General features: G+C 46.7%; 1 protein-coding gene across 1 annotated transcript; it reads right to left on the bottom strand.

Annotated features, from left to right (window-relative positions):
* Positions 1-22,489: 22,489 nt before the first annotated feature.
* On the bottom strand, positions 22,490-24,958 carry LOC105055853 (U-box domain-containing protein 30). Its single transcript, XM_010937860.4, has 2 exons — positions 24,716-24,958; positions 22,490-24,622 (listed from the first exon to the last, which is right to left on the bottom strand). The coding sequence occupies exon 2, from the start codon at positions 24,302-24,304 to the stop codon at positions 22,964-22,966; it is 1,341 nt and encodes a 446-aa protein (XP_010936162.1). The 5' UTR covers positions 24,305-24,622; positions 24,716-24,958; the 3' UTR covers positions 22,490-22,963.
* Positions 24,959-25,855: the final 897 nt, after the last annotated feature.

Raw genomic sequence — 25,855 nt, forward strand, 5'->3', positions numbered from 1 at the left:
AGATTTTCAAATATTACAAGCAACAAAATCAAGATTTATCTTTAAATATATCATTATAAATATAATAAATATAAAATTTAGTATATATGATAATTATGAACTAACTAACGATAAAATTAGATAAAATATAATATTCTAAAATATTAGCGATGAAAATTTTTCATCGTAAATAGTAATTATTTATGATGAAATTATATTTTTCATCGTAAATATATATTATTTATGATGAAAATAGAGTTTTCATGACAAATAATTTATAATTTTTAAATTTATATTTTTTTTTATTTTTCTCATTTATTAGTGAAAAAAAATTTTCATCGTAAATAATAGAGTAATTACAATAAAAATTGAGTTTTTGTCATCAATATTCTATTATTGATGATGATAAATTTTTATCGTAAATAATTTATAATTTTTAAATTTTTAAAATTTTTTATTTTTTTATATATTAGCGATGAAAATATTATATCATGAATATTAAAGTATTTGTGATAAAAAATTATTTTTCATCATAAATATATAAATATTTATGATGTAATATTATTATCGTAAATAATCTATAATTTTTAAATTTTTAAATTTTTTTATTTTTTACACATATTAGCAATAAAAAAATTTTATCATAAATAAAATATATTTATGATGAAAATATTATTTTCATCGCCAATAATTATCATTATAATGTTTTATTTTTGTCACCAATAATCTATAATTTTTAAATTTTTTATTTTCTTTCAAATATTAGCGATGAAAATTTTTTATCATAAATACTTAAGTATTTATGATAGAAAATAATTTTTCATCAAAAATATGTCTGTATTTGTGACGTAATATTTTTTATCATAAATAATCTATAATTTTAAATTTTTAAAATTTTTTATTTTTTAAACATATTAGCGATGAAAATTTTTTATTATAAATAATATTAATTTATGATAAAAAATTAGTTTTCATCATCAATATCTTATTATTTACGATATAATATTTTGATCATAAATAATTTTTAATTATTAAATTTTTAAAATTTTTTATTTTTTTTTCAAATATTAGTGATGAAAATTTTTTATCATAAATAATATGTATTTACGATGAAAATTTAATTTTTATTGTAAATACTTTCATTATTTACGATGAAACTATTTTCATCGCTAATATTTAAAATTTAAAATTAAAATAAATATTTTATTATTTATGATGATTAATTTTATCGTAAATAATTTATATTTATGATGAAATTTTTTTCGTCGTCAATATAAAGATATTTATATTGAAAAATTAGTTTCATCGTAAATAAATAATTATTAGCGATGAATTTTGATTTTCGTCATAAATATTATTATTTGTGATGAAATATATTTTCGTCGTAAATAAATTTATCGTAAAAAATGGTATTTCTTGTAGTGTAACTTGGAGCCTCGACATCATCCATGACCCAGTCAATCCATCTGGTATGGAAGCCAAACTCAATAAGTGTACGATGTAGAAAGTGCCAGGTCGTTTGATCATACATCGGCTCCATATCCAGTTTGATGGCCATCAAGCTCTAATGAATAGGAGCATACTGCAGATCATGCATAAACTCCTGAACCAATAGGACATTATCGGTGATACAATGATCGTTAAAAAAAGCACCATGCTCCTGGCTGATCAATCGAAGAATAATCGGCTGCAAACATCCAACTAAAATCTGTGCACACACTTTATAGAGAGTGGTGCAAAGGATGATTGGTCTGAAATGCCCCGGAGCCATTGCATCAGATCACTTCAGGATGAGGATAATCAACATTTGCTTCCACTGAACTGAGATGCCTTTGGCATAAAAGACCATCTGCACTGCCTTCGTCACCTTATCACCGATAATCGGCCAATATCTACAAAAAAAAGGAAGGAAAGCCATCCAACGTCAGGACTCTATCCTCTTCAAAAGATCAAAGGGCCCCACGCACCTCAGCAGCAGACACTGAATGAATCAAAGCCATATTTTCATCATCAGAGATGCCACAAGTAGAATGAAATCCATAAGGATGGGCATCCTCGCCCAAGGGAGCAATCAATCGGGATTTGAAGAATTGAAAGGCGCCCTCAGCTGTCTAATGTAATTGGTCGACCTTTAAAGCATGATAGCCTGATGAAAGAATCTGATATTGTAGTCACCTTCTCTAATCCACTGCATCTTGGACTTCTGTCTCCAAAAAGTCTCCTACTATCATAAGAGAGTGGTGCTCTGAGAGTTTGTGGCAGAGCTCCCTGAGATCAGACTTTGCCAGACCTCTCTCCTGATCTTCTCTCCTCTGGAGTGCCGCAATGTCTACCTCTACCTGCTCAAGCTGCCTGAAGATATTTCCAACCCCAAGACGGTTCCATCAAGTAAGTCTACATCTCACCAACTCGAGCCTCCTAGTAACCTGGTATGTCGCATCCCCGTGAACAGGCATCCTCCAAACTTTCTTGATCAAATCCCATGAGTGCAGATAGAACGTCCAGAACTTCTCAAATCTGAATGGACCCATGGACTGTCATAGGGTATTAGTAGTAATTAGAAGTGGACAATGATCTAAAGCGATCTTCGAAAGATACTGTATCTGATGGCGAGGGAATCGCTGGAGCCAATCTACGATAGTAAGTGTCCGATCAATCCTCTCCCAAACCCTGACTCTCCTTAGATGGTTGTTATACTAAGTGAATCAGGGTCCAGTATAGCCGAGGTCAATCAAGCCCAAGTCACCAATGAACTATTTAAACTCTTTGGAGTCAATAGTATGTACATACTGTCTGCCGTCCATCTTCTCATGGGGCCCCACAATACAATTGAAGTCTCCAGCAATGAGAGAAGGTAGGCCCTACATCGCAAGCTGGGATATCTCGGACCAAAGAATCCTCTGCTCTCTATACTCAGTGCTTGCATAGATAGTGTTGGTGCAAAAATCCGCTTGCGCCGGAGAAGCTGGAGTCGAGGGAGTCGCGGTCGCCGCCGGGACCTGCAAAGGAAGTCTAAACCGGAGGTGGGGTTGCTCCGGCAAGATCCTCCGACGCTCAAGTCAGTTCTCTGCCTCAACAAGAATGGAGTGCTCGAACGGAGAATTTAGCAGAGTTTTGAGGTAAAGAATTAGAGCTTATAGAATAACGTATCTAGACCCCCTTTTATAGGCGGAGGGGGCGGTAGCCTGATAGCGATATCTGTAACCGTCTGGCAGTGGGCTGCCCAGGGTCAGGCGGAGTTTGTTGCAAAGAGTAGTGGAGTGGACCCGTGGCTATCATCGGAGTGTGCCACGTGGAGTCTGTCGTGGGAAGTGGAGCGGCGTCCGTTGTCGTGACTTGCCAGCGGATGGAAGAATCGCGCAGTATCCGTCGCAGGAAGTGGAGCAGGATTGTGGCCGTTATCGTGGCTTGTCAGGGAGTGATGGAGCTACGCGGAATCCACTGCAGGAAGTGGAGCGGGATCATGGTGGTTGCTGTGTCGCGCCTGGGAGTGCAGATCCGTCGGCTGAAGTTTGGCAGCGGTCGGAGCTGATGATGGAGTCCGGCTCCCGTAGGAGTCCGGGCGGAGTCCTCCTGCAATTAAAGTCAGGTGCGAAGTCCGATTCCCGTAGGAGTCCGGACGGATCTTACCGGCGATTGAAGTTGGCGACGGAGCTCGGCTCCCGTAGGAGTCCGGGCGGAGTTTCCCTTGAGGTTGGAGTCGTGGGCGGAGCCCGACTCCCGTAGGAGTCCGGACGGAGTCCTCTTAGAGTTGATGTTGCGGGCAGAGCCCGACTCCCGTAGGAGTCCGGACGGAGTCCTCCTGCAATTAAAGTTAGGTGCGAAGTCTGGCTTCCGTAGGAGTCCGGACGGATCTTACTGGCGGTTGAAGTTGGCGACGGAGCCCGGCTCCCGTAGGAGTCCTTCATCTGTTTCCGCCATAGTTTGTCACCCTTCCTTTTTAATTTTCCTCTTCTCCGAGTGAGGGTCCTCCCCTCGCTTTTTACGGGGTTGCATAGGAGCGAGGAGGTGCCGCTGAGGGGCTTTTTCCTTTCCCTCGATCTTGTTGGGTGGCCGGGTCTCGCCATCATCAGGACGAGGTTCTTCTCCCGTTCCCGCGGGGCACGTAAGGGCCATTGCCAGGGCGGGCGGAGTCTCCCTCGCTGCAGAAGTCATGGGTGGAGCCCGGCTCCCGTAGGAGTCTGGGTGGAGTCATCCTTGGTGTTGTGGGCGGAGCCCGGCTCTCGTAGGAGTCCGGACGGAGTCTTCCTTGGCGTCATGGACGGGGCCCGGCTCCCGTAGGAGTCCGGGTGGAGTCTTCCTTGGAATCGTGGATGGAGCCCGGCTCTCGTAGGAGTCCGGGCGGAGTCTTCCTTGGCGTCGTGGACGGAGCCCAGCTCCCGTAGGAGTCTGGGTGGAGTCTTTCTTGGCGTCGTGGACGGAGCCCGGCTCTCGTAGGAGTCCGGGCGGAGTCTTCCTTGGCGTCGTGGACGGAGCCCGGCTCCCGTAGGAGTCCGGGCCTTCTACTTTGCTCAAGCCAGGGCGAGGTTCTCCTCCCGTTTCCGACTTGGCTGTGGGGGCGCGTTAAGGCGCTGTAAGGCCTCTCCCCCCATCCGGTCTAAAAGAACCAGGCCTTTGACTTTGCTCATGTCAGGACGAAGTTCTCCTCCTGTTCCTGACATGGCTGTGGGGGCACATTAGGGCGCTGTGAGGCCTCTCCCCCCATTCAGTCTAAAAGAACCGGACCTTTGACTATGCTCATGTCAGGACGAGGTTCTCCTCCTGTTCCTGACATGGCTGTGGGGGCACATTAGGGCGCTGTAAGGCCTCTCCCCCCATCCGGTCTAAAAGAACTGGGCCTTTGACTTTGCTTATGTTAGGACGAGGTTCTCCTCCTGTTTCTGACATGGCTGTGGGGGCACATTAGGGCGCTGTGAGGCCTCTCCCCCCATTCGGTCTAAAAGAATCGGGCCTTTGACTTTGCTCATGTCAGGACGAGGTTCTCCTCCTGTTCCTGACATGGCTGTGGGGGCACATTAGGACGCTGTAAGGCCTCTCCCCCCATCCGGTCTAAAAGAACCGGGCCTTTGACTTTGCTCATGTCAGGACGAGGTCCTCCTCCTGTTCCTGACATGGCCGTGGGGGCACATTAGGGCGTTGTAAGGCCTCTCCCCCAATCCGATTTCGAGATAGTCGGACTTTCATTTTAGGTATGTTAGGATGGGGTTCTCCCCCCACTCCTAACATAACTTCGTTTCAGACGTTTGGAGGGGTCATATCCAGTCGTGACAAATCCATGCCAGATGGGAAGAGTACGTCAAGTAGAAAGAAATTTAGATTCAAGGTGAAATCGTAAGTGATACATTTACAGATTTTTCGAGTTCCACGGTTGCGGAAGGTCTGCTCCTCCTTGAGGCCCTCCGGTGATGGAGTCGATGGTCCCGATGGGGGGCCGGTCCCCGGGTTGCTCCTCTCTTCTTGGCGGTTCAGGATGCAGAAGGGCCCTTGGCCGATCTCCTCTACCCTCAGGCCTGCATCGGATGAACCTGTCGAGTCGACCTCGCCGAATGAGCTCCTCGATTTCGTCCCGGGGCTGGATGCATTCCTCTGTATCGTGGCCGTGGTCGCGGTGGTAGAGGCAGAACTTGTTGGGGTTGCGCTTCCCGGGGTGTGTGCGCATCCTCTCCGACCTAGGGAGCTGCTCCCTGACCTCCATCAGTACCTGTGCCTTCGAGGCGTTGAGGGGGGCGTAGCTGCGAAATCTCCCTGGTGGGGAACCCCGCCGAACCCCGCGATCCGGACTTCTCTGCCTGCGCACCCGGGGTGGAGTATGGGCGCGCTTGTGCCCAGGAGGGGATCGAGAACGCGGCCGGGCTTCCCTTGGCCTTTTTTCAATTGCGGGCTTACTCGAGCCTCTCGCTTGCCGCTCCCTCGCTGTCTCTTCATCCTTCATTTTGAAGGCTTCTTCCGCTCGGGCGTATCCTTCAGCCCGAGCCAGCAAATCAGCAAAATTTCTGGGGTACTTCTTCTCCAGGGAGAATAAAAGGTCATTCTTCTGAAGGCCACCCTTCAGGGCGGCCATTGCGACTGATTGGTCCAAGTTCCGGACCTCTAGCGTCGCGACGTTGAAACGGTTGATGTAGGCCCGAATGGACTCCCCTTCCCTCTACTTGATGTTGATGAGGGACTCCGAACCCTTCCGGGGGCGCCGGCTGCTGACAAAATGGGCCACGAATTGGTGGCTCATTTGATCGAAGAAAAAGATGGTACCCGATTTCAAAGTCGAGTACCAGTTCCTCGCCGCTCCCTTCAAGGTGGACGGGAAGGCCCGGCATAGGATGGCATCAGGAGCACCGTGAAGCAGCATCATCGTCCGGAAGGCCTCCAGATGATCAACCGGGTCCGAAGTCCCGTCGTAGCTTTCGAACTGGGGAAGCTTGAAGTTTGGCGGGATCGGTTCCTGCATGATCATTTGAGAGAAGGGAGGGTCAGTACAAATATCCTCACAATAAGCGGGGGGTGCATGGCGGAGTTCTTCGATCCGCCGGTTCATCTCCTGGAGCCTCCGGTCCAGGAAATCCTCCCGACTTCGAGTCTCGAGGGTCCTCTGGCAGAATGGGGGCAGGGATCTTCCAGGGGTGGAGTCGTGATCCGATTGAGGGCTCTCCACCCTCGGGTTCATTTTTCCAGGAAGGACGGGGCGGCTGGCCCAGGTGGCCCGCCCCGCCGCCGGATTCTGGTGTTCTGGGGATGCCCTTTTCGGGCGTACTGATGCCTGCGGCTGCTGCTGCTGCATAGCCTGCACAGCTTCTGTGAGGCCTCTGACCTGCTGCGCTAGCAGGTCAAACTACTCCACGCCGACCGCCGCCACCGGAGGAGGAGGAGGAGGTTGAGAAACAGGAGGAGAGGCCGGAGCCTGAGATCTGGCCGTGGAGGCCATGGACCGTCGCGTGGATGCTTTGCGGGGAGGCATCGAGTAAGGATCCCATGGGGGAAACAAGAAATGGATGTCGGAGGAGACGATCGAAGGCGGCTCCGTTGAGCGCTCCTTTAAGAACAAGGGTACTGCGGAGGTTCGCACCTCTTCCTCTAGCGTCAATCCTGTTGGTGCAAAAATTTGCTTGCGCCGGAGAAGCTGGAGTCGAGGGAGTCGCGGTCGCCGCCGGGACCTGCAAAGGAAGTCTAAACCGGAGGTGGGGTTGCTCCGGCAAGACCCTCCGACGCTCAAGTCAGTTCTCTGCCTCAACAAGAATGGAGTGCTCGAACGGAGAACTTAGCAGAGTTTTGAGGTAAAGAATTAGAGCTTATAGAATAACGTATCTAGGACCCCCTTTTATAGGCGGAGGGGACGGTAGCCTGATAGCGATATCTGTAACCGTCTGGCAGTGGGCTGCCCAGGGTCAGGCGGAGTTTGTTGTAAAGAGTAGTGGAGTGGACCCATGGCTATCATCGGAGTGTGCCACGTGGAGTCTGCCGAGGGAAGTGGAGCGGCGTCCGTTGTCGCGACTTGCCAGCGGATGGAAGAATCGCGCGGTATCCGTCGCAGGAAGTGGAGCAAGATTGTGGCCGTTATCGTGGCTTGTCAGGGAGTGATGGAGCTGCGCGGAATCCACCGCAGGAAGTGGAGCGGGATCGTGGTGGTTGCTGTGTCGCGCCTGGGAGTGCAGATCCGTCGGCTGAAGTTCGGCAGCGGTCGGAGCTGATGACGGAGTTCGGCTCCCGTAGGAGTCCGGGCGGAGTCCTCCTGCAATTAAAGTCAGGTGCGAAGTTCAGCTCCCGTAGGAGTCCGGACGGATCTTACCGGCGATTGAAGTTGGCGACGGAGCTCGGCTCCCATAGGAGTCCAGGCGGAGTTCCCCTTGAGGTTGGAGTCGTGGGCAGAGCCCGGCTCCCGTAGGAGTCCGGGCAGAGTCCTCTCAGAGTTGATGTTGCGGGCGGAGCCCGGCTCCCGTAGGAGTTCGGGCGGAGTCCTCCTGCAATTAAAGTTAGGTGCGAAGTCCGGCTCCCGTAGGAGTTCGGATGGATCTTACCAGCGGTTGAAGTTGGCGACGGAGTCCAGCTCCCGTAGGAGTCCAGGCGGAGTCCCCCTTGAGGTTGGAGTCGTGGGCGGAGCTCGGCTCCCGTAGGAGTCCGGGCAGAGTCCTCTCAGAGTTTATGTTGCAAGCAGAGCCCGGCTCCCGTAGGAGTCCGGACGGAGTCCTCCTGCAATTAATGTTAGGTGTGAAGTCCGGCTCCCGTAGGAGTCCGGACGGATCTTACCGGCGGTTGAAGTTGGCGACGGAGCCCGGCTCCCGTAGGAGTCCGGGCGGAGTCCCCCTTGAGGTTGGAGTCATGGGCGGAGCCCGGCTCCCGTAGGAGTCCGGGCAGAGTCCTCTCAGAGTTGATGTTGCGGGCTGAGCCCGGCTCCCGTAGGAGTCCGGGTGGAGTCCTCCTGCAATTAAAGTTAGGTGCGAAGTCCGGCTCCCGTAGGAGTCCGGACGGATCTTACCGGCGGTTGAAGTTGGCGACGGAGCTCGGCTCCCGTAGGAGTCCGGACGGAGTCCCCCTTGAGGTTGGAGTCGTGGGCGGAGCCCGGCTCCCGTAGGAGTCCGGACGGTGTCCTCTCAGAGTTGATGTTGCGGGCGAAGCCCGGCTCCCGTAGGAGTCCGGGCGGAGTCCTCCTGCAATTAAAGTTAGATGCGAAGTCCGGCTCCCGTAGGAGTCCGGACGGATCTTACCGGCGGTTGAAGTTGGCGACGGAGCCCGGCTCCCGTAGGAGTCCGGGGGGAGTCCCCCTTGAGGTTGGAGTCGTGGGCGGAGCTCGGCTCCCGTAGGAGTCCGGACGGAGTCCTCTCAGAGTTGATGTTGCGGGCGGAGCCCGGCTCCCGTAGGAGTCCGGGCGGAGTCCTCCTGCAATTAAAGTTAGGTGCGAAGTCCGGCTCCCGTAGGAGTCCGGACGGATCTTACCGGCGGTTGAAGTTGGCGACGGAGCCCGGCTCCCGTAGGAGTCCGGACGGAGTCCCCCTTGAGGTTGGAGTCGTGGGCGGAGCCCGGCTCCCGTAGGAGTCCGGGCAGAGTCCTCTCAGAGTTGATGTTGCGGGCGGAGCCCGGCTCCCGTAGGAGTCCGGGCGGAGTTCTCCTGCAATTAAAGTTAGGTGCGAAGTCCGGCTCCCGTAGGAGTCCGGACGGATCTTACCGGCGGTTGAATTTGGCGACGGAGCCCGGCTCCCGTAGGAGTCCGGGCGGAGTCCCCCTTGAGGTTGGAGTCGTGGGCTGAGCCCGGCTCCCGTAGGAGTCCGGGCAGAGTCCTCTCAGAGTTGATGTTGCGGGCAGAGCCCGGCTCCCGTAGGAGTCCGGGCGGAGTCCTCCTGCAATTAAAGTTAGGTGCGAAGTCCGGCTCCCGTAGGAGTCCGGACGGATCTTACCGGCGGTTGAAGTTGGCGACGGAGCCCAGCTCCCGTAGGAGTCCGGGCGGAATCCCCCCTGAGGTTAGAGTCGATTCTGCTGAGAACTTCGGCTTTGGGTATTTTATACCCAACAGATAGCAAACAGAAGCCAAGGGCCACTGGTCTGCTCCAAAATGACTAAAATAACTTGCTACTCGCATTTGTGAAAGATATCTACTCTGAGCGAGCCACAATGCCACATCACCATGATACCCCTAGACAGACCTCTGGACTCCACCGCATAAGTACTCTATGATGGCGAAATCCATCATCTGACCTAAGCGAGGCTCGTACTTGACAGTTGGGTCTCAAGAAAAACACGGATCCTAGAGGATTCCCTCTTGCAAAGGCTTGAGAGAAACATGCAATGGCCAAGCCCTTAGCAGTACTCTACTGTAGAAACCAGCGAAGCATTGGGTCTCGGCCAAACCTTGTTCCTTCTCACATGGGGACCTCTCCATTCATGCAACCAGAGGCGGACCGCTGGGGGGGCAAGGGGGGCCTTGGCCTCCCTCAACTTTTCCACAGCTCTTATATATAAGTTAGATTTGTTAAGTTAAATTTCGTATATGTCGGTGTTTGGCCCCCCGAAATTGGCTGGTACTGGAAAAAAGAAGTTTTAAAAGGTAGAGAACCGACTTTACCGGAATCGAATGAAAAAAAAAGAGAGAGAGAAGAGAGATGCGGGGTGAGGGAAGACCCAAAAAAGGCCGTCTTTGATTCAAATAGGGCCGTCGCATCTGGCCGTCACTGCGCCGCCACCGTCGTCGGCCGATTTGGTTGCCTCACCGTTGGAACCCGACTTTTTTTCCTTCTCCCTTCGGGAATCCTCTAGAACCCACGGCTTCAGGTATGCTTCACTTCCAACTCTAACCAATCTTCTATAATTCTATTCCATCTTGTTTGGCTTCCAAGCAAATTGATTGCTTCTCCCCGAAGTTTTCGTTCGAGACCATTCTTCTCAGTTCTCTCCATGCTTATAAGACTGCTATTTTATCCTTCAGATAAAAAAAACAAAAGGTCCCATTATTTCAAAAAAAAAATTTGTCATTTTTTTAATTCTTTCTTCTATCCTTGTGGCAGTCCACCGGCTCGAGCTAATCCTCCTCTTTTCCTCCCCAGTCGCCATCACTAATTTAAACACCTTTGTTTGTGATTAAAAAAAGAAAGAATTAAATGAGAGAAGGAAAGTAGAAATTTCTGGGCGGATGATTGACTCACTTCTCTCATATGCGGTCCACGAAAGCGTAGGTGATCCCCATCGGCCATCCCCATCACCCCCAAATGTCGATGTAGATCGCATGGCCAAAATTCGATCTCTCTGGCGTTCAGTTTGGGCAGCTATCCATTTCGTCCCCACTTGGTCTTTACTGGGTGGAGGGATTGTATTATAAGCCTCGGATCTCCTTTATCGGGCATGTTTCACCTCTCTCTCTCTCTCTCTCGCGCGCGCGCGCGCGCGCATACACAGCTGAGCAATCATCTTTCTCCCTATTGCTGTCGATCTCTCCGCTTAAGATCGATCACTGAGATAAATATGGCCGAGGTGAATCCGCCCACTGAAATTTTGCACAAATACCTCCAAAACATATCCACACCAAGAAGGTGGCTCCGGTGTAGATCCTTCAATGTTTAAGTCAGGATATAGAGAACGATGAGAAGAGAAAATTGAGAGTTGATTGATTGCATGTCTTGGAGGGTCCTAGAGCTTTTAATTTATAGGAGAAGAGTTTGAAATGTATTCAACTCGGAGTCCTGACGATTTTCAGATTTGTCATATTAATAGATTCGGAGAAGGACTTTTCTTTTACAGGAGATCTGATCACGAAGGAATTCTTCTTTATCTAAATTCTTTTAGTTTGGAAGAAGGACGGACTTGCTAGTGGAGGGACTAGCTCGGACATAGGCAACCTAGTTGGTGGTCTTCATCCATGGCCGATCTAGTAAGTCGTCCAGGCTAAGGAACTAGAATTTATGAGTGGGTGCTTGTCGCTTGCTTGTTAAAGTAGGTCCGTGATATGAAGTAGGTCGCCCACATCTGCCCTTTAGTCTAGTGAGCACCACCTCCAATAGCTCGATTGTGACTAGCTCGACGGTGATGAAGATCTTCGGACTGAGGCCGAGGTACAAGTCTACAATAGATGCCCCCACTCTCGAGATCAAGCTACTGATAGATCGACCGACGAGAGTATCTGATTTGAGGTCGAAGCTGAGATAATCGAATTGTTCATTAGGACATGCGTCAAGAATTAAACGACTAAGGTGAACCATCTTTAAATCTAGAACATAGGTTCCTCTAATCCGTGGGAGCCACGTCCATCCAAACCAGGTGATACTTGTCGAACATCGATCGAGGGAGGTAAATCGTCAATAGATCAGAGCCGTTCCAGACTTCTATAAATAGGGCCACGGTAACTTTTTTTTTACTGCTTCTACTGTTTGGAGGAGAAACTCTGGCACTTAGTGATTCTACATATTTGTTCGAATAAAGTCGAGCTTCCTCTACACCTCATTCCTCATTTGCTCGGCCGCTTCATTTTTTGGTTAGTTCTTTTCTTCTCAACTATGAGTGAGTTTAGCTCATCCCCCGATGCCTAGAGCACAGGTGACGGTTTTAGGAGTGCGGATTTTGAGACATTAAGCTTGGATGATGATGTTAGAAGTGCTATGAGATATTGAGCTCGAGAAATGACATTTGGAGTGTAGACCCCAAATCCGATGTTGCTTGTTCCTTAGGAAGACTTAAGGTTCCGAACTTCGGTCCATACAGAGTAGATTCCATCCTCACCTTGGAGGACTTGAAAATTATCAGTTTGAAATTTCAAATCTCGACCAAATTTAGAATGGAGGTTGCCGTTTCGGATGAAAGAATAGCTCTTCCTCATCCAGGCCGAGTTGGCTTGTATGAGAAAGCTCTTAAGGCCAGAGTTCAGCTGCCTTTCCACTATCCTATAGTGAAATTTCTTAAATTATATAGAGTAAGTTTTTATAGTATCACGCCAAATTTATGGTGCTAGATCGTAGGTTTCTTTACTCATTGCCTTCTCTTCGGGGTTGAGCCAACCTTCCATCTTCTTCGGACCTCCTTCATATTAAAAGAGCATCCTACAGAGAACAGGTGGTGGTATGTTTCTCCTCGATAGGGACATCGTCTCTTTTGAGGTGCTCCTTCTTCAGTTCACAACTGGAAGAAGTATTTTTCTTCATCTCAGTCAAGCAACTCTGGGACTTATGCATGTCATAGGGTAGACCTTATAGGCTGACGGTTAGGGCTCCAGTTTTATCTAACGTCGAGGAGGAGGTGTTGAAGTGGATCTTTAGTCAGACTCCTCCTTCACTAGCTGAATTTCTTACCGAGGATACTTTATTCATGATCGGGTTAAGTCTAGCCGACCCAAAGAGTGAGTTGCTTTTCATATATCATTTTTAGCTCATCATTTTTTACATTTTTTACTGATCTCATATGCCATGTGGAAATGGATCCCAAGGACGTTGAGACTCTTCACCGGACCATGAAGAGGAAGAAGACAAGCATAGCCCTAGCTCCAAAGTGCAGCCATATCAAGGCCATTCTTGCTCAGCCCATTGGTGGGGGCTCCTCGAGGCCGAGCGAAATCCCAAGGAAGGAGTCTTTGGCACCTGCGAGGGCGGTGGTGCTATTACAGTTTGCCGTTCTAGGAGAACTTGCCCCCCAACCTTCTGCATCTCCATCACAGAGAAGCTCAGACAGGCTCGAAATTTCTGTGAAGATGTCTTTACGTCCGATCGAAGTATAGGCCGAGTCTTCTGCTCCAGTGGGAGCTTCTTTGGGCGTCAAGGCCCAGGACACTAAGATGGGTATTAATAATTTTTGAGTTGCTTGATCCTTGATCCAGTCGATCCTCCTACCGACCAACATCGAAGCCTTCAGCATTGAAGGTGGTGCATTTTGGATGCACGATGCATACGACTCCATACTTCAAGTAAGTGACGATCTTCCCAATATTGCTCGATTATTATCGATCTCGATATTCGATACTAAAATTTTTTTTTTAGCTTGCCCATCATGCAGATTATTATATCGAAGCGATGCGTGAAGCTTGACGCATCTCAAGAGAGGTCGAGGAAAAGGTCGGCCAGGCTAGTAGAAGGGCAGATGATGTCCAATAGGCACAGCTTAAGGCCGAAGAGAAGATCAAGTCACTAGAGGAAGAGGTAAAGCGACTGGAATCCAAGCTTTCTAAAGCTCGGGCTGAAGCTGAAGCTCGACTTTCAATCGAGAAAAAAAAATATGAGGATGAGCTGAAGGCCGCCAAGGTCGTCGTGGTTGAGCCATGTGTTTTGGAGATCATTGTGGAGAACATGTTTCGCTCCTCGATCGCAGTTGAGGATTTCGTGTTTGAGTTGATGGAGAACACATTCCGTTCCTCGACTGTATTAGAAAACCGCATGTTTGAGTTGATGGAGAACATGTTTCATTCCTCGACCGTAGTCGAGGATCATGTGTTTGAGTTGATGGAGAATATGTTTCATTTTTCGACCATAGTCGAGAACCGCATGTTTGAGTTAGTGGAGAACATATTTCATTCTTCGATCGTAATCGAGGACTGCATGTTTGGGTTGGTGAAGAATACATTTCGCTTCTCGACCATAGCTGAGGACTGCATGTTTGAGTTGATGAAGAACACGTTTCATTCTCCGACCATAGCTGAGGACCACATATTTGAGTTGATGGAGAATATGTTCCATTCCTCAATCGTAGTCGAGGATCATATATTTGAGTTGATGAAGAACATATTCCGTTCCTCAGTCATAGCCGAGCATCGTGTGTTTGAGTTGGTGGAGAATATGTTTTGTTCCTCGATCGTAGCTAAGGACCGTGTGTTTAAGTTGATGGAGAACATGTTCAGTTCCTCGACCGTAGTCGAGGACCGTATGTTTAAGTTGATGGAGAACATGTTCCATTCCTCGATCATAGCCAAGGACCACATGTTTGAGTTGGTAGAGAATACGTTCTATTCTTCGACCATAGCTGAGAACCACGTGTTTGAGTTCATGTAGAACACGTTTCGTCTCTCGGTCGTAGCCGAGGATTGCATGTTTCGAAGATTTGCATGGCAAACATTCTATATTCGGCCCGTGGGCAAAGAGCATATATTTTTCAAAAGAACACATAATTCAATAAAATAAAAGAAGTAATTTATTATTCGATTTAATAATAACGAACATTATAGTTCAAGGGTGGTAGATACATAAATTATCAACATTCCAAGTCCTGGAGATCGGAGTTTCATTTAGCCATCTGAGTCGATAAACTTCTGGTCGGACTATTTCAGCAATGCGATAAGGACCTTCCTAATTTGGTACAAGCTTCGATCACTCTGTTGGATGAGAAATCTTAGCTCGATGAACTAGCTGTCCTATCAAGAAAAATTTTTCTTTAACTTGAGAGTTATAATATCGAGCTACCCTCCGTTGATAGTTAGCCATCCGAATTCACGTCCGCTCCTGAGTTTCTTTCGATAAGTCTAAATTCACTCTGAATCCAAAGAAGTTATCATCTGTATCAATTTTTTTCATCCACAGCATTGGCAAGCCGATCTTAAGTGGTATGATAGCTTCAGTGCCGAAGGCTAGCTTAAAGAGAAGTTCTCCTATTGGAATCACTGAGTCGTTCGATATGCCCAAGCACATGGTATAACTCTTCGACTCACAATCCCTTTGTCTGATCAAGCTGAGCTTTCAATCCCTGCAGCAAGGTCCTGTTCATTATCTCAGCTTCGCCATTGCTCTGAGGATGAGCTACAGAAGTTAGCCTGTGGTTGATGTCCAATCTATTATAGAATCTTTTGAATTTCGGATTGTCAAACTGTCGTCCATTATTGTGATAATTGCTCGTGGTTGATAAAATGGATAGATGATTAATTTTCACATGAAGTCACATACCTTTGTCGAAGTGATAGTCACCAGTGCTTTCACTTCTACCCACTTGGTGAAGCAATTGATTGCGACGAGCAAAAATTTTTTCTACACTGCCGCCACTGAAAATGATCCAAAAATGTCCATTCCCCATTGAGTGAAAGGCCATAGGGTTATAATTGGAGCCAAAGGCGTATACTGAATGTTTGAAGTCCTCTTGCATTGATCGCACATGTTCACTAGGTCAGCAGCATCTTTCTATATGGTTAGCCAAAAGTATTCCTGCCGCAGTACTTTATGAGCAAGGGCCTTGTCCCCCAAGTGACTGCCACAGATGAACTTCTCATAGAACGTACTTAGCTTCTAAGGGATGGAGACACCGAAGCAAAGATAGGATAAATAACCTCTTATACAACTTTCCGTCGTAAATGAAGTACTGGGCTGTAAGATATTTCAACTTCTTAGCTTCGTCTTGATCAGCAGGTAATGTTCCGTCTTGTAAATAACATAAAATGGGATCTATTCAGCTCAGCTTAGGATTAGTTTGCATTACTTCAGGCTCCTCAATGCTTGGCTTTTTAAGAGTTTCGAGATATGAGGCCCTTTTTAGATCAGCCGCACCCACTGTTGCTAGCTTCGAAAGTAGGTCGGCTCGCACATTTTCTATCCTTGGTATCTGTAAAATATTCATTGTATTGAAACTGGAAGCAAGATCTTTGACTTTCTGCAAGTACTTCATCATGTTCGGCTCTCGAGCTTCATATTTTTTTTGCACCTGATCAATGATGAGTTGTAAGTCACTATGAACTCTGAGGTGCTTCACTCCTAGATCCTTTGCCATCCTCAGTCCGATCACCAATGCTTCATATTCAACTTCATTATTGGAGGTGGGGAACTTGAAGCGTAAGGCGTATTCTATGACCACTCCACCTGGGCTGGTTAGGATCAATCCTGCTCCCGCACCTGTGGTGTTCAAGGATCCATCTATATGAAGAATCTAACATTCGTCGGTCGATGAGATGATTTCTTTAGTATTTTATTCCTCATCCAGAATAGTGCATTCTTGGATGAAATCAGCTAATACCCGAGCTTTGATGGATGATCGAGGTAGATACTTAATATCAAATTCACCCAATTCAACGACCTATTTAGCTAATTGCCCTGAGGTCTCCGACCAATGGAGTATTAATCTTATCGGCTGATCAGTGAGGATGGTGATAGTATAAGCTTGGAAGTATGATCGTAACTTTTTGAACGATATCACGAGAGCATAAGCCATCGTCTCAAGCTTCATGTATCTTATCTCAGCATCATGGAGTATCTGGCCGGTGTAGTATATCAACTTTTGCACCTTGGCTTCCTGACGGATAAGGAGAAACTAATTGTAATGGGAGAAACAGCAGGGTACAAGTGCAATACTTCTCCAGATTTAGGCTTACTAAGAAGTGGGGGTAGCCAAGATATTTTTTTAGATCTTCGAATGCAGCTTGGCACTCCTCAGATCATTGAAAGTTCTTTGCCTGTTTGAGAGCTTTAAAGAAAGACAGGCTCCTTTCAGTCGACCTAGAAAGGAATCTGTTCAAAGCTGCAATCCTACTAGTCAGACGCTGCATTTCTTTAATCATCCTTGATGGCTTCATTTTCTGAAGAGCTTGAATCTTCTCTAAGTTTACCTCGATTCCTCACTGAGACACCATAAAGCTAAAGAATTTGCCAGCGGTGACACCGAATGCACATTTGCTAAGATTGAGCTTCATTCGAAATCACGTAGTACTGTGAACGATTCCTCAAGATCAATAATATGATGTTCGGCAATCTGACTTTTGACTAGCATATCATCGATATACACCTTCATGTTTTGATCGATCTGCATCTTGAAGATTTTGTTGACAAGCGTTGGTAGGTTGCCCTTGCATTTTTGAGACCGAATGGCATGACTCTGTAACAAAAAAGATCTTGGTCAGTGATAAAAGAGATTTTCCCCTCATCCTCGGGGACCATCTGGATCTGATTGTATCCGATGAATGCATCCATAAATAAAAAGAGCTGATGTCCCGAGTTCGCATCCACTAGCTGATCAATATGAGGTAGGGGATAACTGTCCTCCGGGCATGCCTTATTGAGGTTGGTATAGTCAATGCATGAGTGCAATTTTTTTTTTAGTTTTCGGACGAGGACAACATTGGCTAGCCATTCTAGATAATATACTTCTCGTACGAACTTGGCTTTTAAGAGTTTGTCCACTTCTTCCTGTATGGCCTTCTGTCGATCAAGGGCAAAAGGACGTTTCTTCTGCCTGACCGGGTGATATTTTGGGTCCAATTGAGTCAGTGTACTATGATCTCTGGATCTACACCTGGTATATCTAAAGTCAATCAAGCAAATACATCAGCATTTGCCTGTAGAAAAGAGACGAGATACAGACGATCTTCTTCACATAAGCTTAAGCCGACCTGGACCACTTTATTCGGATCTTCGCTAATGGGTACTGATATCAGGTCATCCACTAGTTGTCTTCTTTGTTCAATTTTCTCATTCCATACATCTAGCTCGTCCGACGACTGTTCCATAGGTGCTACTCCTCGTAGGGTCGCCATATAATATTTCTTCGTGAGCTACTGATTTCTTCGGAGCTCGCCGACCCCTTCTGGAGTATGAAATTTCACCATCAGGTGATAAATCGACACTAGCTTTAAGTACGTTAAGTCTAGACTGGCCTAATATAACGTTGTACACGGACGGACTTTTTACGATGAAGTAGTTTATTTGTGCAACCACTTGTTTTGGAGCTCGTCCGACTATGGTAATCAACCGGATGGTTCCTTCCACTGGGACCATAGTATCCGAGAATTTGATTAGAGGAGTAATCCTTTTCATCAGCAGTTCAAAATTCAAGTTTATACCAACAAAAGCATCATAAAACAAGATATCAACTGAACTTCCATTATCAACTAGGATCCGATGTATATCATAATTAGTAATATTTAAAGAAATAATGATAGGGTCATCATGGGGACCTTTTATTCCATCTAGATCAGGTTCCAAGAAAGTGACCTCATCGTCGATCTTCAGTTTCTTTGCCTCCTTATCTTAAACTCGGCTAGGACTTGGGGTGCATCGACCAAGCTGTCCCTCAGAGATCATATAAATTCCCCCCGCAATTGGTTGGTCTTTGCGGGGGTTTTCTTGCCGAGGAGGTTCGTCATGCGGGTTTTTTGGAATCTGACGTTCGTCGACATATTGACGAAGGCGTCCACATCGGATTAATGCCTCAATCTTCTTCCTAAGCTGCCAGCATTCTTCAGTGTCATGTCCGTGATCACGATGATATTTGCAGTACTTCCTCGGATCTCTTTTAGGTGCTGGGGTGACCATCTTCCTTGGAGGAGGTAGGTCTTCTTGCCACCCTATTTCCATTAGAATCTGAGATCGAGGGGCATTCAGCGGAGTGAAATAATAAAATCTTTGGGGAGGAGACTTTGATCGACGAGGTGGTACAAGAGATCTAGGTCGGTTGTTTCTAGATGGGATCCGAGAACAATGAGGTTTAGGTTCAAGACGTTGATGCTGCACCCGTCGAGAGTCTTTTTTTTTCTCTTGTCTGGAGCTTTGATGAGATACCCAGTCAAGATTCTCTCCTTGTTGGTCTCAAGCTTCATCAGCCTGAGCATAATTCTCTGCCCGTTCCAATATTTCAGAAAAACCTTTTGAATAATTCAAATTGAGAGAGTAAAAGAGATCATTCTGCTGGAGCCCAGCTTTGAACGTAGTCATCGTCACGGACTGATTTAGATTTTGCACCTCTAGGATAATAACGTTAAATCGACTTATGTAATCTCTAAGAGATTCATTCTCCTTCTACTTAATGCTGACTAGAAAATCTGAATTATGTCACTGTTAGCGACTGCTGACAAAGTGTGTAACAAAGAGTCGGCTCAACTAGTGAAATGAATCTACAGAGCCAGCTGTAGGTTAGAGTACTAGGGACGAGCTGCTTTCTTCAAAGTAGAAGGAAAAGTTCAGCAAAAAGTTGCGTTGTTGGCCCTTTGCAACAGTATCAAAGTATGAAAGTTCTCCAAATAATTCATCGGATCAGTTGTTCCATTATAAGGTTCCATTTGAGACATTTTAAATCAAGGTGGAAATAGTTCATCTATCAACCTCTAAGTGAAAGGCGGATCGACATTGAATCTCAGATCATTTTCTGACTGCTTCGGTATCCGAAGTGCGTCTAGCTGTTATTGCATTTTTCGAAGTTTCTTTTCCATCTCGTCTTTCCTAGTTTGTCGATGCCGAGGAGAAGCATGGTCTGAGGTTGAATCCCTCCTCGGGATAGGGGTAAGAGACCTATGACGGCAATGAGGAGGACTCGAAAGTCGGCTATGATGAATAGTCCCTGTCCTTGGGCTGCGAGGGAGCCGATTTGACGATCTTCGTCTTGCTGGCCGCGCATCTTCTGTAGTGGGGGGTGGCTCCGTGTTTTATTGTATCCCCCGCACTGCAGCTGACAGTGTCTGTACTTATTGGAGGAGGCTATTATATTGATCATGGGAGATTGCCAGTGTCGGGGGGGCTATTGGTGCTGCTGGTGAGATGGGCGGAGGATTCTCCTGTGCTCATGGTAATTTATTCGTCGATTGGACGTTGTTGGCCTACCAATAATTGAAATGCTGTGACGCATTCGATGCCCCTCTGCACGTCCTCATGGCAATTGACGACTGATGACAAGCTTCCTCTCCTCTCGAAATAGGATCTCAAGACTAGCTTTGAAGTAGGATCTCGAGACTAGTCGAAGAGCACCCTTCCTCTAGTGCCAAATGTTACTATCGATCTCTCCACCTGAGATTGATCACCGAGGTAGATGTGGCCGAGATGAATCCACCGCTGGAACTTCACATGAACACCTGTAAAACAAATCCACACCGAGGAGGTGGCTTCAATGTAGACCATCCGATACTCAAGTTAGGAGATGGAGAACGATGAGAGGAGAGAATTGGGAGTTGATTGATTATGTACCTTGGAGGATCTTGGAGCTTTTAATTTATAGGAGAAGAGTTTGAGACGTATTCGATTCGGAGTCCTAGCGATTTTCAGATTTGTTATATAGATAGATTCGGAGGACTTTCCTTTTACAGGAGATCTGATCATGAAGAAATTCTTTCTTATCTAAATTTTTTCAATTTAGAGGAAGAACAGACTTGTTAGTAGAGGGACTAGCTCGAACACAGCCGACGTAGTTGGTCGTCTCCATCCATGGTTGATCTAGTAAGTTATCCGGATCGAAAAATCGAAATTTATGGAGTAGATACTTATCGTTTTGCTTGTTGAAGTAGGTTGGTGATATGAAGTGGATCGTCCACATCTGTCATTTAGTTCGATGAACGCCACCTTCGGTAGTTTGGTTGTGACCAGCTCAATGGTTACGAAGACTTCTAGACCGAAACCGAGGTACAAGTCCGCAACACCCCTTTCTAGCCCCTTTGTAAAAATTGGTGTGGTCCGCCCCTGCACGCAATCATCCCCCACCCGTCGTTCGGATTGCGAGATTTCATCTCGAGCTTTACTGGCATTTGTTTGCATCCAATAAAGCCCCTACCACGCCACCATGTCCGGTTGCTGGCCGCGGGAACAGCTGCAGGTGGGCGGACGGCCCCATGTCCTGCAAACGCTCTGCACTGTCCATCGCCATGGGACCGATAGGGTTCGCCGGACGACACGCTTTATAACCGCCCCGTATTCGACCAAAAGACAGTACTTGACAGTGCCATAAAGCAACATTCAATAGACTCCTCAGATACGAACTTGGAAGTAATGTTCACCATGATGATAAACTAGCAAAAGACTCATCTCAGATGTTGCTCCATTAATCCCTCTTCGCAATTCATTCTTTTCAAAATTTACGCCGCTGAATGGGTTCGGCGGCCGAGGAACTTATCACGACGCATATAAAACCAAAGACAGTACAAGACCGTGTCGCAAGGCATCATTGAAAAGACTTCTCAGATTCAAAACTCCATGGATTCACCACTCGCAAGAGTTACCAAAGCCTTGTATGGAATCTAACGTTTATGCTTCATAAATTCATTCCGGGGGCTGGTACATTCCCATCTGGTTTTTGCATCAAGAACACGACAAGCAAGGGGAGAATGCATGGCAGATTTTAGTGGGGGCAATGAACAAAATATCCCATCTATTATATAATTGTCCGTGATTGCTTTTGGACGTGTCAGGGGTGATGATCTCCAAAACCATCCGATTAGAAGGATTAAAATGGCCCAGCGATCAGCGAAGGTCCACTAACCTTAACCCCTAGCAGCCTTCACAGCTCATCTAAACTGGTGAACGAGCCAATGACCCCTCTTTCTCCTCACAAGGCTGGCGTACCAAGCCAGCCCACGCTTCCTCATCTTCTGTCACTTCGTCTTTTCAGTTTTTTGGTACATACATACTTCCCCCTTTCAGTTTAGTGCCTTCCCTGGTAGTAAGGTCTTGTCATTGCCCACATGAGTGGCTTCCTAAGAGTACGGAGGGGAGACTGTGAGGCATGATAGAGAAGGGTCTTGTCAACAGATCTTTCCAAGCGAAAATGCTACATTGATGACAACCCTGGTCGATGGTCATCACCACCCTAAAAGTAGGAACACCATGCAAACCCAGCTGCAGTACTCCTAGAACAACTCCTTTACATCCAAACAGAGTAAATTAAGCCCAGAACCAAAACCTTCTGGCTTCTGAATGTCACTGGTCGGATTGGTCTTTTCCATCCAATCACCTCTCTCTCTCTCCGTGAATTGAATTCGAACCACAGCTTAGAACCTGATACAACATTGACACAGTATTGTTTGAATGCGAAAGAAAAAAGAAGAGTAAAAGCCTTTATGCGTTGTTAGCTTGAGTTGGAAGTCCTCAGAAACCGTTCTCCATGGATACAGAGACACAAAATCAGCCCGATTCTACCAAGGACTTGTATGGTAACAAATCAAAGACGATGGAAGGCTCAGGTTTTCCTTTCTACAATCTCTTTTGCAGTGATTGCTCCTCGGACGAAAAAAATGACAAGAGGTCCAGAATAAACAGAGCATATTGGATTTAGTTTTGATCGGGGGACCTAACATAGATGATAAACCTAATGGGTTAACCATGGCAATAGACTAATCGATGTGTTAAAGAAAGAATTGTGACGTGCTAGACAAAGAAATTAGCACTACGAACAAGAGGATCTCCTGTGATTAATATGGTATAGAATTTGCAACTATATCAATGCCATCAAAAGATTTACAAGCTCCGGCAGATCCGCATTCTAAACTTAATCACAGGGTAAGGACTGAAACAAAAATGGGTATTAGATATTGCAACCTCACCATGTTATTGAGGAGGAAAACTCTTGCTTCCAGGCAGGTGGATCCAAATCCACAAACCGGCTCGCCACCAATCATCTACGTTTCGATGCTTCTTCATGTATGAAGAATCAATACAACAGAGAATTACAAGTATATTAGTTTACATGAGACAGCAGAGCTTATATACCTCCAAATCAAATCCTCGGTTGCCATGGTCGGTCCCATCTTCGGGGGCGCGGTCCATCCGTGCAATGCGATGGCAGCCCACTCCAATCGACCTTCGCGTGATCGCTTCCAATCGAAGTGAGACAGAAGACCAAGCTGTGACCGATCATCCTCTCATCATTGGATCGTCCTCGTGAGCTTGCACTTGGAGATGAACAGGGTAGCTGTGTAATTGAGACTGCACAGCTTCAAAAGCTCGGCCGACCGTTGCTTTAGCTCCGGGCTGCAGCCACTCTGTATAACAAGCAACAACTTGGCAGCCAAGCCCGCCTCGACCGCAAGCGAAGCGCATTCATCGGGAGCGAGCTTACAGACCGCCCATAAGATGGACAATGCGTACCGCGTGCAGGACTCGGACACCCTCATTAACAGCCTCACGGCATTGGGAATGGTCTGAGGGCAATCCTTCAAAGCCACCCGCCCTTCGGGGATCGTCGAAAGATCATCCAAGATCCGGAGAGCCAATTCCAAGTACTCGTGACTCAAATTCGGCAAGAGCTCCACGAGCTGCGAGACGGCACCAACGCTGACAATGAGGCCTCTGACTCGTTCGTGGGAGCAAATGGTCTTGAGCAAACTGAGACCGGCCAAAGTGCCGTTGGGGTGCCTCCTATCCTTCGCCAGCCTCATCAACCCCGCCAAAAGACTCAAACTTGACACGATCTCCGACCGGAAATCCTTCTCCCCCATCAACATCTCGATCAGCCTCGTGCAATTGATTTTGGTATCGATCGTCCCCTCGTTGAGCATGTCGACGACCAGCGATATCTTCGCTGGCTGCATTAGATTCGCCATCGCCTCCGAATCCAGCGAAAGGTTGACGAGGATGCCGATCGCCTCGGAGCCGACGGCATGGGAAGTGAAGGGGCCAAGAAGGGAGGTCAGAAGGGCGATGCCGCCGGAGTCGGCGACGGTGTTCTGGACGGAGGAGTGGTTGACGACCATCTTCTGGAGCTCTTTCAGAGCTTGGACTCTGGCCTGGCCTTTAACCTTTTTCAGGGTCTCGAGGAGCTCGGCGGCGCGGCCCTGGACGTCCTCGGAGCGCTTCTTGAAGTGGAGGTAGCGCTGGGAGAACCAGGCGTGGATCAGCTGGTGGAGGGTGCGGTTGGGCGTGACGGCGTCGTCCCAGAGCTCTTGCATGGTGGTGGGGCAGGTGAGGTGTCCCATGGAGAGCCATTTGAGGATGTTGGAGCGCTCGTAGGTCTGGCCGGTGCACAGGGTCACCGGATCCACCATGGGCTCCAGGGAGATGGGGCAGATGAACACCGAGGGGACGTCCTCCACCGGCTCCAGCTCCTCGATCATCTTCTTCAAGTCCACCTTCTCGCCGGCTGCGCCGCCGAGGCCGCCCCCGCCTCCACCGCCGCCCAAGATGCCATCTTTCACAGCCGTCTCCAGATCCAGGATCTGGCCACCGCCCTCCAGCCTCCAGGACGGCGGTTGCTGGTACTGCGGCATTGTCTGAAGCCCAAGATTCGATTTTTACGGGAAGGAAAGAGGAAACAGGGGAGGGGGAAGAAGAAGAGAAAGTGGGGGTTGGGAGGGGAAGGGGACTAGTGAGAGGAAAAGAGAGAAAGGAGGAGGAGGAGGAGGAGGAGGAAGGGGGCTACAGCGAAATGGGAGCTGAGAACTCCCTTTCTCTCTCCTTTTGGTGCTGGAGGTGTAGTGGAAGAGGTTGCCCCAGTCAAAAGGAGGGAGGCCATCATCATCACCGGCATCATGGACTTATAATCCAAAGCGGTCCTCCAGAAAGCCACCACCTCGGCCTCACAGGAGCTGAGAAAAAAAGGCGAATCATCAGCAAGCAAAGACCTTTGAGACCCGGTTCAGAAGAAAAAGAAGAAAAAAGTAGGGAGAGGAAATCTGAACCTCCAAAGAAAAGGAGAGTCGGAGCTCCAAAGACCACCAGAAGGGAGTCCAAAAGAGGCCAGGAGAAATCTTGGAGATATGGAGGAGTCCCAGAGAAAGACTGAGATCCAGTTCTCTCCACCTTGTAAGGGTAGAGCTGGAAAAAGCGTAGAAGAGGGAGAAGAAAGCATATACTGCAAAACAATGAATAGAGCGTGTAGAGAGAGAGCACAGTTTCCCCTCTCTCTCTCTCTCTCTCAAGGGAAATAGAGTGGTATTATAAGTGACATTTAATAAAGGAAGAGAGGGGGTTGCACTCCGTTCTGCGGCCTCTTCTATTTCTCTCTCCGTTTTGTTCAGTGGCTTGGAAAATACCCACCACGAAGTCGGAAAAAAAGTGTTTGTTTTGGGAAGCGGGAGATTGGTTTGTGACCTGAAGACCAATTGGGAGTTGACGTTTAAGAAAACGGCTGTTATGATGAACATCATAACGCCGTTATCAGTATTTTATGTCCTCTTATAATTAATATTATTCTCCTTTCAATAAAAAAAATTAAAATAATAACTGTTGTTTAACAACTATTCCATGTCTGCACTGGGCCCCATTCTGCATGTTGCTATTCCTCTAAAAAAAAAAAAAAATTATTTTGAATCTGCACGTTAGATTTTTAAGAATAGTTGTTATGCATTAAACAATGAATCTTGAAAAATATAGTTAGCACACTATTCTTTATTATTGAAATCGATAATAACTAATATCCGTTAACAAAACATCATTTCATGTCATCTAATAATCTTTTCTTAATGCCAAGTAGACCGCTTCTCTTAATTTTCCTGTTAAATAAAAACCTATTAGTATAATTTATGATAGATCAATGATTATTGTTTTATATAAATATTTTACCTTTTTTTGTTACATGAGCATCTTGGAAATGAAGGATTAGAAATTGATAGATGCATTATTTGTCACTCTTATACATTTTTTTTTTCTTCTCTTCTAAATGTTATTATTGAAGATCCAGCCAAGCAAACAAGTTAGATAATAATTCATATTTTTACTACACTGTTAAATAAATAACTTTTTTATAGTGTTGGATTTTTAGAGAATAATATACATTTTATCTTTAATTATAATGATAAAAGATTAACGGTTTTTGAGAG

Source organism: Elaeis guineensis, chromosome 13 (genome assembly GCF_000442705.2).
Source record: "Elaeis guineensis isolate ETL-2024a chromosome 13, EG11, whole genome shotgun sequence".
Taxonomy (NCBI): domain Eukaryota; kingdom Viridiplantae; phylum Streptophyta; class Magnoliopsida; order Arecales; family Arecaceae; genus Elaeis; species Elaeis guineensis.

Bases quoted from the DNA above. Each gene is read 5' to 3' on its own strand.
- LOC105055853 (XM_010937860.4), bottom strand. From the start codon at position 24,304: ATGCCGCAGTACCAGCAACCGCCGTCCTGGAGGCTGGAGGGCGGTGGC.